The 13,625-nt window shown below is 43.5% G+C and overlaps 1 protein-coding gene across 4 annotated transcripts in view; it reads left to right on the plus strand.

Moving 5' to 3' along the window:
• The window catches only part of SLC41A2 (solute carrier family 41 member 2), a 107,649-nt gene that overhangs the window by 39,623 nt on the left and 54,401 nt on the right, over window positions 1-13,625 (plus strand). For all 4 annotated transcript variants that reach the window (XM_075938644.2, XM_006137993.5, XM_075938652.2 and 1 more), the window contains exons 5-6: window positions 3,266-3,410; window positions 9,492-9,638. In XM_075938644.2, coding sequence (XP_075794759.1) covers window positions 3,266-3,410; window positions 9,492-9,638 — 292 coding nt within the window. The remainder of the gene's footprint in view (window positions 1-3,265; window positions 3,411-9,491; window positions 9,639-13,625) is intronic.

A 13,625-nucleotide genomic window follows, 5' to 3' on the forward strand; every position in this document is an offset into this window, starting at 1 on the left:
TTTTGGCAGACTCTTGAGTCCAGCACAAATTTTGATGCTAATCATAGGAAAAGTAGTCAAAGGAAACAGACACTACAACCAGTTCAGATTTAGCTTACCATACTTTAATTTCTAACGGTAGTGCATAATTTCTAAAGTAATGCAGACTTGCAGCAGAAATAGAGCATTTTTTTGTCAATAAGAGGCACAGAACAGATAACATCAGTGCAAATTTCCCCCATCCTTCTTTGCCAAATTATATCTCAACTCTTTTTTTTTTAAGAGACTTTTTCTAGGGATGATTAAAGAATAGTTGTGTTGCCAGTAAAGTCCATTTAATCTTGATCGCGCATGCTTTCTATACTGTACTTTCATGGGTTATAATATTTAAATAATTGAAGTGGCTATAGACAGTAAACAGTATTAAAGTCCCTACAATGTTTGTGTAAATGACTGCCTTGAAATCCAAAACAGCTGCTTCTTAAATTAGATTTTGAATAACTGCTTCATATTTATACATTGTAGTTAAGCATGCATAGTGCAAAGAATGTATATAAATTAGCCATGCTTTGACTTAAAGTAAGTATTAGATAAGAATGGCCATACTGGGTCAGAACAGTGGTTCATCTATCCTAGTATTCTGTTTTCCAACACTGGCCAATGCCAGGTGTCCCAAAGGGAATGAACAGAACCAATAAAATTATCAAGTAATCCATTCCCTGTCACCCATTCTCAGCCCTGATGAACAGGAGCTAGAGATATGCTCCCTATCTTCCATGAATTTACTAGCTCTTTTTTGAATCCCTGTATTATCTTGGTATTCACAGCATCCTCTGGCAAAGAGTTCCACAGGTTAACTGTGAGTTGTGTGAAGAAATACTTCCTATTATTTGTTTTAAACCTGCTACTTATTAATTTCATTGGACGACTTCTAGTTCTTGTATTATGAAATGGAGTCATTTCCTTATTCACTTTCTCTACACCAGTCAAGATTTTATGGACCTCTATCATATCCTCCCTTAGTCATCTTGTTTCCAAGCTGAAAAGTCCCAGTCTTATTAATCTCTCTCCATATGGAAGCTGCTCCATACCCTAATCATTTTTTTTTGCCCTTTTCTGAACCTTTTTCAGTTCCAATACATCACTTTCGAGATGGGGCAACCACATCTGCATGCAATATTTAAGATGAGGGCATAGCATGAATTTATATAGTTGGAGCATGATATTTTGTGTCTATTATCTGTCCAATTTGTAATGATACTCAACATTGTTAGTTTTTTTGACTGTGGGGCTTCTCTCCTGGCTGCAGCAGGTCCAGGGCTTGGGGAGAAGCATCTCTCCCCATTGCAGCCCTTAGCCCCTGTGCAGGGCTTAATAGGCAGTTGTGCAATTGCATGGCTACACAGCTCACAGGGAGCTTTAGCTCTGAAGCCCTTTTTAAAAATGGACACCACATTATCTATTTTCTAGTGATTTGGTACAGAAACTGATTTAAATGGTAGGTTACTAACCATAGTTAGTAGTTCTGCAATTTCACATTTGGATTACTTCAGAATTCTTAGGTGAATACCATTTGGTCCTAGTGAGTTATTACTGTTTAATTTATCAGTCTATTAAAAAAACCTCCTTTAATGACACCTCAATCTGGGATAGTCCCTCAGATCTGTCACCTAAAGAATGGCTCAGGTTGAGAATCTCCCTCATGTACTCAACTGTGAAGACCTATGCAAAGAATTCATTTAGTTTCTCTACAATGGGCTTGCGTGTTCCTTTAGCATCTTGATTGTCCAGTGACGACCCCCCCCCCCCCCGCATTGGTTGTTTTGCAGGCTCCTTTGTATATTCCTCACTAGTATTTAACTTCCAATTTTTAAAGGATGCCTTTTTGCCTTGCACTGCTTCTTTTACTTTATCCATGGTGGCACTTTTTTGGTTCTCTTTTTTTTTTAATTAGGGTGTACATTTATGTTGAGACTCTATTATGATTACTTTAAAATGTTTCCATGCAGCTTGCAGGCATTTTAGTTTTGGCACTGTACCTTTTTAAATTCTGTTTAACTTCATCCTTTTTGTGTAGTCCCCATTTCTCAGATTAAATGCAACCATATTGGGCTTCTGTGGTATTTTCCTTGCCACGAGGATTTATAAATTTAATTTATATTAGGGTCACTATTAACAAGTGGCCCAGCTAGAATCATCTTTTGGGCCAGATCCTGTGCTCCACTAAAGACTAAATCAGGAATTGCCTCTCCTTATATGGGTTCCAGGACTAGCTGAGAAACAGTCATTTAAGATATCAAGGAACTTTATCTCTGCATTCCATCCTGAAGTGACATGTACTCAGTCAATGTGGGAATGGTTGAAATTCCCTTTTATTACTGTGTTAATTTTTTTAGTTCTCTAATCTTCCTGAGCATTTCACGATCACTATCTCCATCCTGATCAGGTGGCAAGTTGGAATATACTACTGCTATATTCTTATTATTTGAGCTTGGAATTAATATCCATGAGTTCCTATGGTACGGTTTGGTTAATTTAAGATTTCTTAATTTGATTCTACACTTTCTTTCACCTGTAATGCCACTCCCCCACATGCATAACCTAGTCCATCTTTCTAATATATATTATAGACTCATAGACTTTAAGGTCAGAAGGGACCATTATGATCATCTAGTTTCTAGTCTGACCCCCTGCACAATGCAGGCCACGTAATCTCACCCAACCACTCCTGGAATAATCCTCTCACCTATATCTCAGATACTGAAGCCTTCAAATAGTTTAAAGACCCCAAGATGCAGAAAATCCTCCAGCTGTGATCTGTGCCCCATGGTACAGAGGAAGGCGTAAAACCTCTAGGGCCTCTGCCAATATTGTACTTTGGTATTACTGTGTCCCAATTTTTATCCTTATTTCACCAAGTTTCTGTGGTGTAGTCTCCCATCCACATTCAGGCATAGTTTTTTGTTTGTCTCTTTAGGCTCCTGAGAATCCCCATTTTTTTTTCCTCTTACCATTTTTACCATTTGAGGCTTAGAATCATGCTAAAGCCTTTCTTTTTGAAAAGTGAACAGCATTTACTTCAGACTCCATAAATTCTGCTTCTTGATCATCTAAGGGAAGATCACAATTGAGCTATACAAACTTTCCCTTTCTCAATAGTGGCTGAGCATAGTTCCTCTCAAGCATGAGAGACAGGAGACAGGGATGTTGTTAGTTGGTTTATGTCTAACAATTATTTTAAGTTGCTGAAGTTTTCTGATATTAATAAACTGTTTTTCTCTCGTAGGTCCAGGCAACAGTAGTTGGTTTTCTAGCAGCAGTGGCAGCAGTCACACTAGGCTGGATTCCAGAGGGCAAATATCGCCTTGAACATTCAATCCTTTTGTGTTCTAGCAGTGTAGCAACTGCCTTCATAGCATCTCTTCTACAGGGTAAAAAATATATTTGTAACTTTCTACAGTGATATTTTTTCAGTAAGTACAAAATGTGCATGTGTCACAATATTACTTAAGATATAAATTCCTGTAGAATACAGTCTCTCTGAAACAGACACCTAGCAATAGGTGCACTCATCATGTTAAAAACTAGAATCACAGTAATTAAATTGGATTACAAAGAGAAACCAGGCATAGATTTTCCTGGATAGCTATCTTTTCAAGATGTTTAATTTGTGTGGAGTCCAGTTGAAATTTGCTCTGTTTGCTAAACTTGTTTTGAATTATGACCACAATTCTGGCCCATTTCTTCTTTATACCTGCCTATAGATTGTCATATTCTTTGAAGGAATTTTAAAAACCTTATACCATTTAGCAAATTGTAGCACAAGAGTTCTCAAACTTCATTGCACCAAAACCCTTTTCTGACAACAAAGTTATTACATGAACCCAGGAGAGTACAGAGTGAAGTGTGAGCCCCTTTACAAGTGTGGGGAGATAACAAATGTGAACAGATAACAAATGTGAAAAATCAGGACTGAGGGTGGGTGGTGTTAGGCACCTAATAAGACAAAGCCCCAAATATTGTATCTGTCCCTCTAAAATCAGGACATCTGGTTACCCTAGAGCACGGAGAGTCACAGTCCGAGCTCCATCGTCCCAGGTAGGGATGGAACTCAGTCTTCAGCCTGGATTCCAGCAAGGCTAATGCTGGCCCTCAGTCTTGAACCACAGTTTGAGAATCCCTGATTTAACATTTATATCTTTTATTGAAGCTATTAGTGAAACAGTGTTGAAAACTATAGTGTTAATTGTGTCCACAGCAAAATAAACATTTAAAAAAAATCCTAGTGGGCTTCAAGACAAACAGTGTGATGTACAATTTGTACATCACACTGACTCCTTTCTAACCTGACTCCTTCAAGACCTTGCTGGTCCCGAACCAGGAGAGGTCACTAAGATCTAGCAGCATTACCAACACTTTTACTGCTTATGGGGCTCTTAGAAGTCATTTAAGGGTAAACTAGAGCTAAATAATAGAACAGAAAGCCAGGACTGGTGGCTGTAAAGAAACTTTGTGAGACTGTGGGAAACTTGGCCACACCCATGATAAGTTTCAGAGGGATAGCTGTGTTAGTCAGTAATCTTTAAAAACAAGTAATCCTTTGGCACCTTAGAGACTAACAAAGTGTATGTCTACACTACAAAGTTAATTCGAACTAACAGATGTTAGTTCGAATTAACTTTAATAGGCGCTACACTAGCGCTCCGCTAGTTCGAATTTAAATCAAACTAGTGGAGCGCTTAGTTCGAACGAGGAAAACCTCATTTTACGAGGATTAAGCCTAGCTCGAACTAGCTAGTTCGAATTAAGGAGTGTGTAGCCCCTTAATTCGAACTAGTGGGAGGCTAGCCCTCCCCAGGTTTCCCTGGTGGCCACTCTGGCCAACACCAGGGAAACTCGTCTGCCCCCCTCCCGGCCCCGGACCCCTTAAAGGGGCACGGGCTGGCTACGGTGCCCATGCCAGGTGCAAGCCTGCCAGCACCTAGCCAGCAGACCTTGCACCTGGCACGAATCGAGGCACCCACCCGATGCCCCCAGCCCTCCCCCTCTTCCCGGGACCAGGCTGGCGGCTCCCGGGAGCTTGCCCGGGACCGTAAGAGGCGGGCACCCGCCGGGGCTAGTGCAGACATCGTGGACTTCATCCACGATCTCCGCACTAGGCACAGGAAAGTGGCTGGCTAGGGCAGGAGAGCTGCCAGCCTGGCCACCCAGGAGCAGGTGTGCAAGAGAATCAAGGGGGTCCACTGAGACCCCCGACACTGAGCCCTGAGCTTACAATGGCCGTACTGGGTCAGACCAAAGGTCCATCTAGCCCAGTAGCCTGTCTGCCGACAGCGGCCAACCCTAGGGACTCTGGAGGGGATGGACCGAAGACAGTGACCAAGCCATTTGTCTCGTGCCATCCCTCTTCAGCCTTCCACAAACCTTGGGCAGGGACACCACTCCTAACCCCTGGCTAATACCACTCCATGGACCCAACCTCCATCACTTTCTCTCACTTCCCTTTAAACTCTGTTCTAGTTGTAGCCTCCACAGCCTCCTGCAGCAAGGAGTTCCACAGGTTGACTCTTTGCTTTGTGAAGAACAACTTTCTGTTACTACTTTGAAGCCTGCTACCCATTCCTTTCCTTTGGTGTCCTCTAGTCCTTCTTTATGGGAACTAATGAAGAACTTTTCTGTATGCACCCTCTCCACCCAACTCCTGCTTTTAGAGCCCTCTATCCTGTCCCCCCTCCGTCTCCTCTTTTCTAAGCTGAAAAGTCCCAGTCTCTTTAGCCTCTCTTCATATGGGACCTGTTCCCAACCCCTGATCATTTTAGTTGCCCTCCCCTCTCCCAGCCTCTCTCTTCCCTTCTCCCACCTCCTTTTCCCAGTCTCCCCCAGTTTTGTTCAATAAAGACAGATTCCATTTTGGAAGACACGTTATCTTTATTTTGTACATCAAGAAGAGGGGCTAGGGAAGGGTAAGTGGAAGGAGGTGAGGGAGGAATGTGGCATGAGCCCCCGATGGGGAGTACTGGGCTCGCTCTGCGGGCTTCTGGGGGTGGAAGCTCTCCTGCAGCCCCCCAATTGCCCCCTCTCCCCAGATGGCAGCCTGCAGCAAGTGCAGCCGGGCTGATGGCCGAGTGGTGTGATGTGCCCAGTGTGGGTACTCCGGGCAATCCAAGCCAGAACTGCTTTGCAAGTGGGGCACCCCTGAGAACTGTCTGTCTGGGGTGGGGGTCGGGACCCTTTAAGCACAGCCCTCGGCTAGCCTGAGACAGCATCTCCACTCTCTAAGTCCTCCTCTGATGCCCTGCCGGCACTGCTTCCGACCATCCTTAAGCCCGGTTCAGGGTCCACTTAATGTGGACATGCTAGTTCGAATTAGCAAAACGCTAATTCGAACTAGTTTTAGTCTGGATCCGTTAGTTCGAATTAGCTTAGTTCGAATTAACTAATTAAAACTAAGTTAGTTCGAATTAACGTTGTAGTGTAGACATACCCACAAATATACAGTATCATTAGCTTTTGTGGGGAAAAACCCACTTCATCAGATCAGTTCCAGCACATCTGAGGAAGTGGTTTTTGCCCACAAAAGACCATGATAAGTGGGCATCCAGCTAACGAAAATCAAGCCAGATCAGAGTGTGTTGGACTCGAGAGGTTCAACCTATAATATGTTGTCCAATCACATGATTATTTAGTCATGATTATCGCTGAACAAAAAGGGTTGGTTTTAGATTTGAAGCTCTCAGAACAGGGGATGTCTTTATTTTTTAATTTAACACCGTACAATACATATTGTCAGTCTTTATTTGAATTGTGTGATCAAGTATTAGCCTTAGCAACACACTGAGGTGGGTTTCCAGCAACATTGCAAGACTAGGGCAGCTTTCTTAGGCTTATATGTAGCGTGACCATATGTCCCCTTTTTTAGGCCCTGTCTTGGCTGGCCTGACTTATGGCAAAAGTGGGCATATGCCTCATTGTCTCTTGCCAGTTGGCCATCAGTTGGCAAGAGCAAATGGGACAAATGCCCACTTTTGAAAAAAAGAAAAAAAAAAAAGGATGAACACCCTTAGCAGGGCACAGAAGAACTTGCAGAGGACTCGTGATGATGCCAGACTCAGGGGGAGTGGAAGAGAGGGGACAGGGGTCTGGTGAGCAGTGATGCCAGCAACGTAGGACATAGGCAGTGGTTCAGGTCAGCCCTGAGCCCAGAAGGAGAAAGAGGAAGAGAGTCATGGCACAGGCCAGCCCTGTGTGCAGGTATGGGGGCTGTGTTCCCTCTAATATTTTCCATCCATGTGCAGAATAAATTTGGTCATGTCCCCGGAGGCTGTGGGTGCTGAGAGCACTCTGCTAATCAGCTCGGTGGCATTTGAATCTCTCCCAGGTGGCCACCCAAACACTCAGCTCACAAGAAACATTGATGGGGGCCAGAGCTCAGGTGAGTGGTTTGGGTTAGCCCTCCATGGTGTCCCATGTTCCCTTTGGGAAATATGATCACCCTAGCTACAACACAGCCTTTTCCCAAAAGCCAATAAAATTATCCCATGCATTGTGACAGTAATCTTCCTCAGAGATTTTCTGATCAATTGTAGGCTTTTTGTTTGTGAGTGACCACGTCAGCAGGCCACACACTCTCTACAATGACCTACTTCAGTGATCAGTCTTAGCACTGATCTTGTTTAATATGTATGTTGATGACCTTCCCCAAACATCATCACAGAAATTCAACTGTTCTGATGACATTGCTCTGACTACCCAGGCACAAGATTTACCTACCAAAAAACAAATCCTACTTAAGGACCTGAATACCACAGAAGAATATTGGTGGCTAAAACCAGATGCACGAAGACTGTTATGCCAGTACTTCATCTAAATATTCAAAAGGCGAAAATGTAACTGCATGTGGACAAACATCTCATAAAGGACCCAACCAGAGAGAACCCAGTGACTTTTCAATTACCACAGAAAATATGGTCCACTTTGAGCTGCATCTGCACATCACATAGCAGATGAGCTTTCCTCCTTCATAAATGGGAACTGAGACACATTCCTACTTATCACTATGGAATCAGACTTCATGTCAAACAATGTGCTGTATGATCATATCTTGGTGGTATCTCTGCCATACACTCACCTTCACCTAAAGCAATCATTTGAATTGCCATCTTAGACTTGGACATTTAACATTGCTAGTTTTAAGCCATACAAAAGACTTTGCCTACCTGACCATGTGGGGAAAAAGAAGATGATGCAGAAGGTCTTATGCTCATTGAAACCGTGCAGGGCTGAGTCACTGTCCTCAACTTCACTAAGAAGGAGGTATGCTCTTAGCTCGAGGTAAAGTCCTAGTAAAGACAAGGCACTTCACACTAGGCTTCCTCATTTGTTTACTCATGTGAAAACAGGCGAAACTGCCTTGTCTTCACTAGAATTTTACCTCAAGTTAAGAACACGCTTTTTTTTTTCTAGTGAATACATAGCCATGGAGACCAAACATGGAAGCAGAGTGGGATCAGGAGTAGGAATGGTGAACAGACTTGTGGCTGTACATGTCTCCACCCACATACTGAATGGAGATGTGTGGGAAGTTTGCTGTGACATATAGTGGGATGGCGTACCATATTCCCTCCTAAACTTACAACTCCTACAGGAGCTCAGGAAGTAGTGTGACTCAGAGGTGTCTGTGTCACAATTTCTCTTGAGAGCATCTCTTGGGGTGACAATTAGACATTTCCCTTAAATAGGGCTGACAATAAGTTCTTAAACTACAGTAAGTAATAAATACAAATAAGGTGAAGGTGGAGAAGAAATTAATTTTCAAAATATGTAAATAATGTTAAAAATACTAGAATAAACACATTTGAATTCTCTTAAGTGCTTCTCTTCTCCCTAAGGTCCACTGGATGATGAGAGGGAAAATCTCTTCAATACCAAATAATATTGCTAATATAACACTTTGAATAACATTCTTGACAGCCCTTGGAATATTATAGGGAAATTATTCTTAATAAGAATGTCAGTGTTACTGTTTTTAGAAAATCATACCTAACTATTGATCTGTACAAAATGTTGTTTTAATCTAAAAGTGAATACTAAAAAAAAAAAAATTAAAAAAAAAATAGTGACTTGTGGCCAAGTTTCTGGTAGGACATCCTGGAAAAAAATGCCCTCTGATAACTAATACATATTTATTGAATGATGCAATCTTTGACTGTTTGTTCAGCTAGACTGTATTGTACATAGCTATCCTAATATAGTATTTTGTAGGACTGCATGGTGATACAAGATCCTGGTTTGGTTTTGCAGTTTTTACCCTTTGTCAGTTCTAAATATCCTCATTTTAAAAAAAGAAAAAAAAATCTTATTGAGTCAAGTGGGAGGAAGCATGATCTTAGGAAAAAGGCATAGGCTTTTATTTGTCGGGATCTCTGGTTTTAATTTCCATTTTTTCCCACAGATTTCTTGTGGGATTACAATGTAAATAAGATTGACATGTTTTCTTCTTACCTTCAATCTAGGGATAATTATGGTTGGAGTTATTGTTGGATCAAAGAAGACTGGCATAAATCCTGACAATGTTGCCACACCGATTGCAGCAAGTTTTGGAGACCTTATCACTCTTGCTATACTAGCTTGGATAAGTCAGGGTCTTTATGATTGTCTTGGTAAGTATATTTTTAACTCTATGTGCCTGTCATGGGGCGGTGTGCTCATCCCTCTCCCTGGTGGGGGTACTGTTGCATCTCCGAGGGTTCTTGGGACCACATCCAACCCTGCATGTCCTGAAACTCAAACATGCTTCTACACTCACACCCCTCTCACTGGGGCAGTGCAGCTCAGCAGCTGAAGTCAGTATAAATTAAGGATGTTAAATATCAACTAAATGATTATGCATTTTGCATCGACTATTTGATTAGTCGATAGGGTGCCTCTGCCTTTGAAGTGTAGCAACAGCCCTTAGGCTGTTACTACACTCCAAAGGCAAAAGCACAGCGTGGAGCCCTGGGTCAGCTGGGAACAATCCCGGACTCCACATGGTGCTGTCATTTTGAAATGCCGCGTGCAGCCTGGGGCACCCCAGTTAGCCCCTGGCTGCACGCAGCATTTCAAGGCATTTCAAGGGTCTGGCCCCAGGCTTCAAGTGGCACTACCGCTTTCAAGTACTCCCTCCACTTTCTCCCCCCCTTGGTGTCTCTTTCTGATAGAGGCAGCAAGGGGTGGGAAGTGACTAGTTGACTAGCCTGTCAGCTATCCGATAAGCATTTGCTTATTGAATAGTCGACTAGTCATTCACGTCCCTAGTATAAACAAACCCTCTCACAGGGGCAGTGCAGCCTAACAGCTGAAGTCAGTATAAACACCCCTCTCACTGGGCCAGGGTGGCCTAGCAGTCTAAGTCAGTAATAAGTGGGTACAGGCCCCACAAGCAGGTGGTAGGGGGATCCAGGCCCTCCCTTCTTCGCCGGGACCCAACCCAGGGCCCTATTAGCAGTGGCATGCAGGGACTCCCACTGCAACACACTGAGCTCCTTGGGATACAATCTCCTGCCTTGGGCTACTTCCTACCATACTCCACTGAACTCCCTCCAGGGTCCTTCCTCCAGATCCTTTGTAGTGCAGGTGTCTCACTGGCTGGTTTCCAGCTTCGGTCCCTCTTCTGGTTCACCTGCAGGAGTTCCGGCAGCACCTCCTTCCTCCTGATCTCCTTCTGCAGTGCCTACTTCTTCCTCAGAGACCTGCCCAGACTGAGCCTTTCCAGGCTTTTATACTTGAACTGCAGTGTGAGCATGCCCAGCAGGGATGTGGGGGTGGGGCTACATCAACCAGGTGAGCCTGGTTAGGTCTAGCTTCCCCAGTCCGGGACTGGTACACCCCATCACAGTGCCTTTGAGAGGCTCTTACTTTGTTTTTGTTAAACATTTAAATAGATACAGATTATTTTTTTTAAACCAATTGATACGTGTTTGGTTGAAACAATAGGTTGCAGCAATTTGTTCTTTTTAAGATAAACAGTAACTTAAAGCCACTAGCTGCAATCAAAGTCCCTATTTTCCTCTTTTCTGCCTAACTATTACTATACTAACCAGCCCCAAAGTGTCCCAGTCACTCAGCACATTTATTTGTCACTGGAATTCCTGAACTAGCTCCTCTTCCCATGAAAAATAATCTGGCTTTGTTAGAATTTCTGACTATCCACCTTCAATTCAAATCTTAGTCCCCTCCAAACCATAGTTTGGCAAGCAAGGTGGAAGGATGCCCAAATCCATTGTTTGATTTCTCACACCCTCTCTGATGTTTATATCTTTCTTTTATGTTTAGTTGTTTTTGAGTAGAAAGGTCTGCTATTGTTTTTTTTAATGGTTTGTGGTTTTAGTCATTGTTAAAGTGCCTAGAATCAAGGCTATATATGTATACATACAAATTAGGTTGTCATGCAATTAAAAATTGTGAATAATCATGATTGCACTATTACACAATAACAGAATGTCATTTATTTGAATGTTTTAGATGTTTTCTATATTTTCAAATGTATTAATTTCAAATGCAACACACAATTAAGTGTACACTGCTCACTCTATATTTTATATTACAAATATTCACACAATAAAAATAAAAAATAGAATTTTTCAGTTCATATAATACAAATACTGTAGTGCAATCTTTGTGACAAAAGTTGAACTTACAAAAAACCTGCATTCAAAAATAAAACAATGTAGAATTTTAGAGCCTACAGTTGTAGTTCATCCCATCAAGTTTGTTTACATTTTCAGAAGATAATGCTGCCTTCTTATTGTTCACAATGTCACCTGAGAGTGAGAAGAGGTATTCACGTAGCACAATTTACAGGCAGATGCACTAAAGTTTCTTCTTCGAGTGATGTCCTCATGGGTGCTCCACCGTAGGTGCTGGGCTTGCCCCGCCGCCGCAGAACGGAGATGTTTAAAGCCATATTCAGTCGGATTGTGCATGCGCGGGGGTGTCTGGCAGCGTTTGCGCTCTCCTGCGCTGTGCGATCCAATCTTAACCAGTTCCTCTTAACCTCCTCAGACTGCAGATGGAGCAAATCCTCTCTCCTCATTGTCAACACTTGTGAGACAAAACCAGTTACTTTTCCTCAGTTTTACTCTTTTCTAGTTACTACTTGTTACCTGTTCATGTTCCAGTTAAAAAAAAAATTCGTAATAGTATATACCGCTAAGTTTCCATTCTTCCCCTTCTTGTTATAGTGCCTCAGCACTTGTACATAGTTCACCCTCGTTCTATATTCCAAAAAAAAAAGAAGAAGAAAATATACATAAAATATGCAGGGTTCCCCAGGTTTTAAAAAAATGCTCACTATGCCACAACGCCATGCCTGCCTCAGATGGCCATGCGGCGTGTATCTGTTGCCTTGGCGAGAGCCATGTACCACAAGTGTGTACACTGCTCAAACTCGCAAACAGGGCTTGTCGTGATAGAGAGATGAGGCTTCAGATGATCCTTTTCAATAATGCGCTCCAGCCTGTGGGATCATCCTCTCCGCCTGGAGCCAGTCAACAGCCTCAAAAGAAGAGTGCCTCCTCTCCGACTAGGGTGCCTCCTAAGAAGTCTAAGCCCTCCCCCACTAGATTGCTGCCCTTAACTTCTCAGGGCAGAACTAGCACGGGGTCTAGGTCAGGCACTTCAGTTATGAGTGCCCGTACAGCTTCTAAGACATTCAAAATGATTGATCCGCCCGAGACCTCGCACCACTTGGCTGCAATCTCTTCAGCGGCACTTCCGGTGGTATCCGCACCAAAGCCATCGGCACCGCCTGTAGCGATGGAAGCACGGCAGAGTCAGCACTGGTACGGGCCACTTCTGCATCCTCTGAGTCGGACTCGGCACTGGAGGGATCACCACCTCGTCAGCTGGCACTGACCTCGGCACGGGAGCAAACGGCGCCGACCTGGTTACAGAACCAAGAGCCACCAGCCCCGGCACATGAGTGTTTGGCACCAACCGCGGCACGGGGCCAGAAGGCTCTGACTTCGCCGAGAGGCCGATCGGCACCAACCTCGGCACAGGGGCGAGAGGTACCGACTTCACCTCATCAACAACCGACACCGAGGTTGGTGCCGGAGTGGATGGCACCAACTTCAACACCACACATAGCCCCAGCCTCAGCAATGGAGCAGTCAGCACCTGCCAAAGCACGCGTGAAGACCTACCATTACCACAGTCCATCCCCAGGTTCACCGCCTCTCATGTTCTCACCAGCTCCATCACTTTCTCCACCTCCACCATCAAGCAGGAGATCATCCTGGCTTTCTAGGAGATATAGCTTTCCTGATAGACTGCCATCTCCTTTTCTGATGCCTCCTAGAGATACCTGTAGGTACTCTCATCGTTTCTCTGCTTCTCCGTCTCCACTTCCGAGAAGATCTTATTATCCCTCTCCATCTCTGCATTCACGGAGATCATCTTCTCGGCATGATTATACGAGGCATCATCCTTACAGATGTTCTTCTTCACAGTCGTCCTACTATCACCGGGACTGCTATGACTACCCTGAAGGTATACACTTCCTCAACTTCACTCCTCAGGATAGCCAACTACTTCGCGCACTTATCAAACCACAACTTTGATAACTACGCCAAGCTGACGGACCTGATGGAGGCGTTGCCAGAATC

The sequence above is a fragment of the Pelodiscus sinensis genome, chromosome 1 (genome assembly GCF_052426305.1).
Source record: "Pelodiscus sinensis isolate ZL-2025 chromosome 1, ASM5242630v1, whole genome shotgun sequence".
In the NCBI taxonomy this organism is placed as follows: Eukaryota; Metazoa; Chordata; order Testudines; family Trionychidae; genus Pelodiscus; species Pelodiscus sinensis.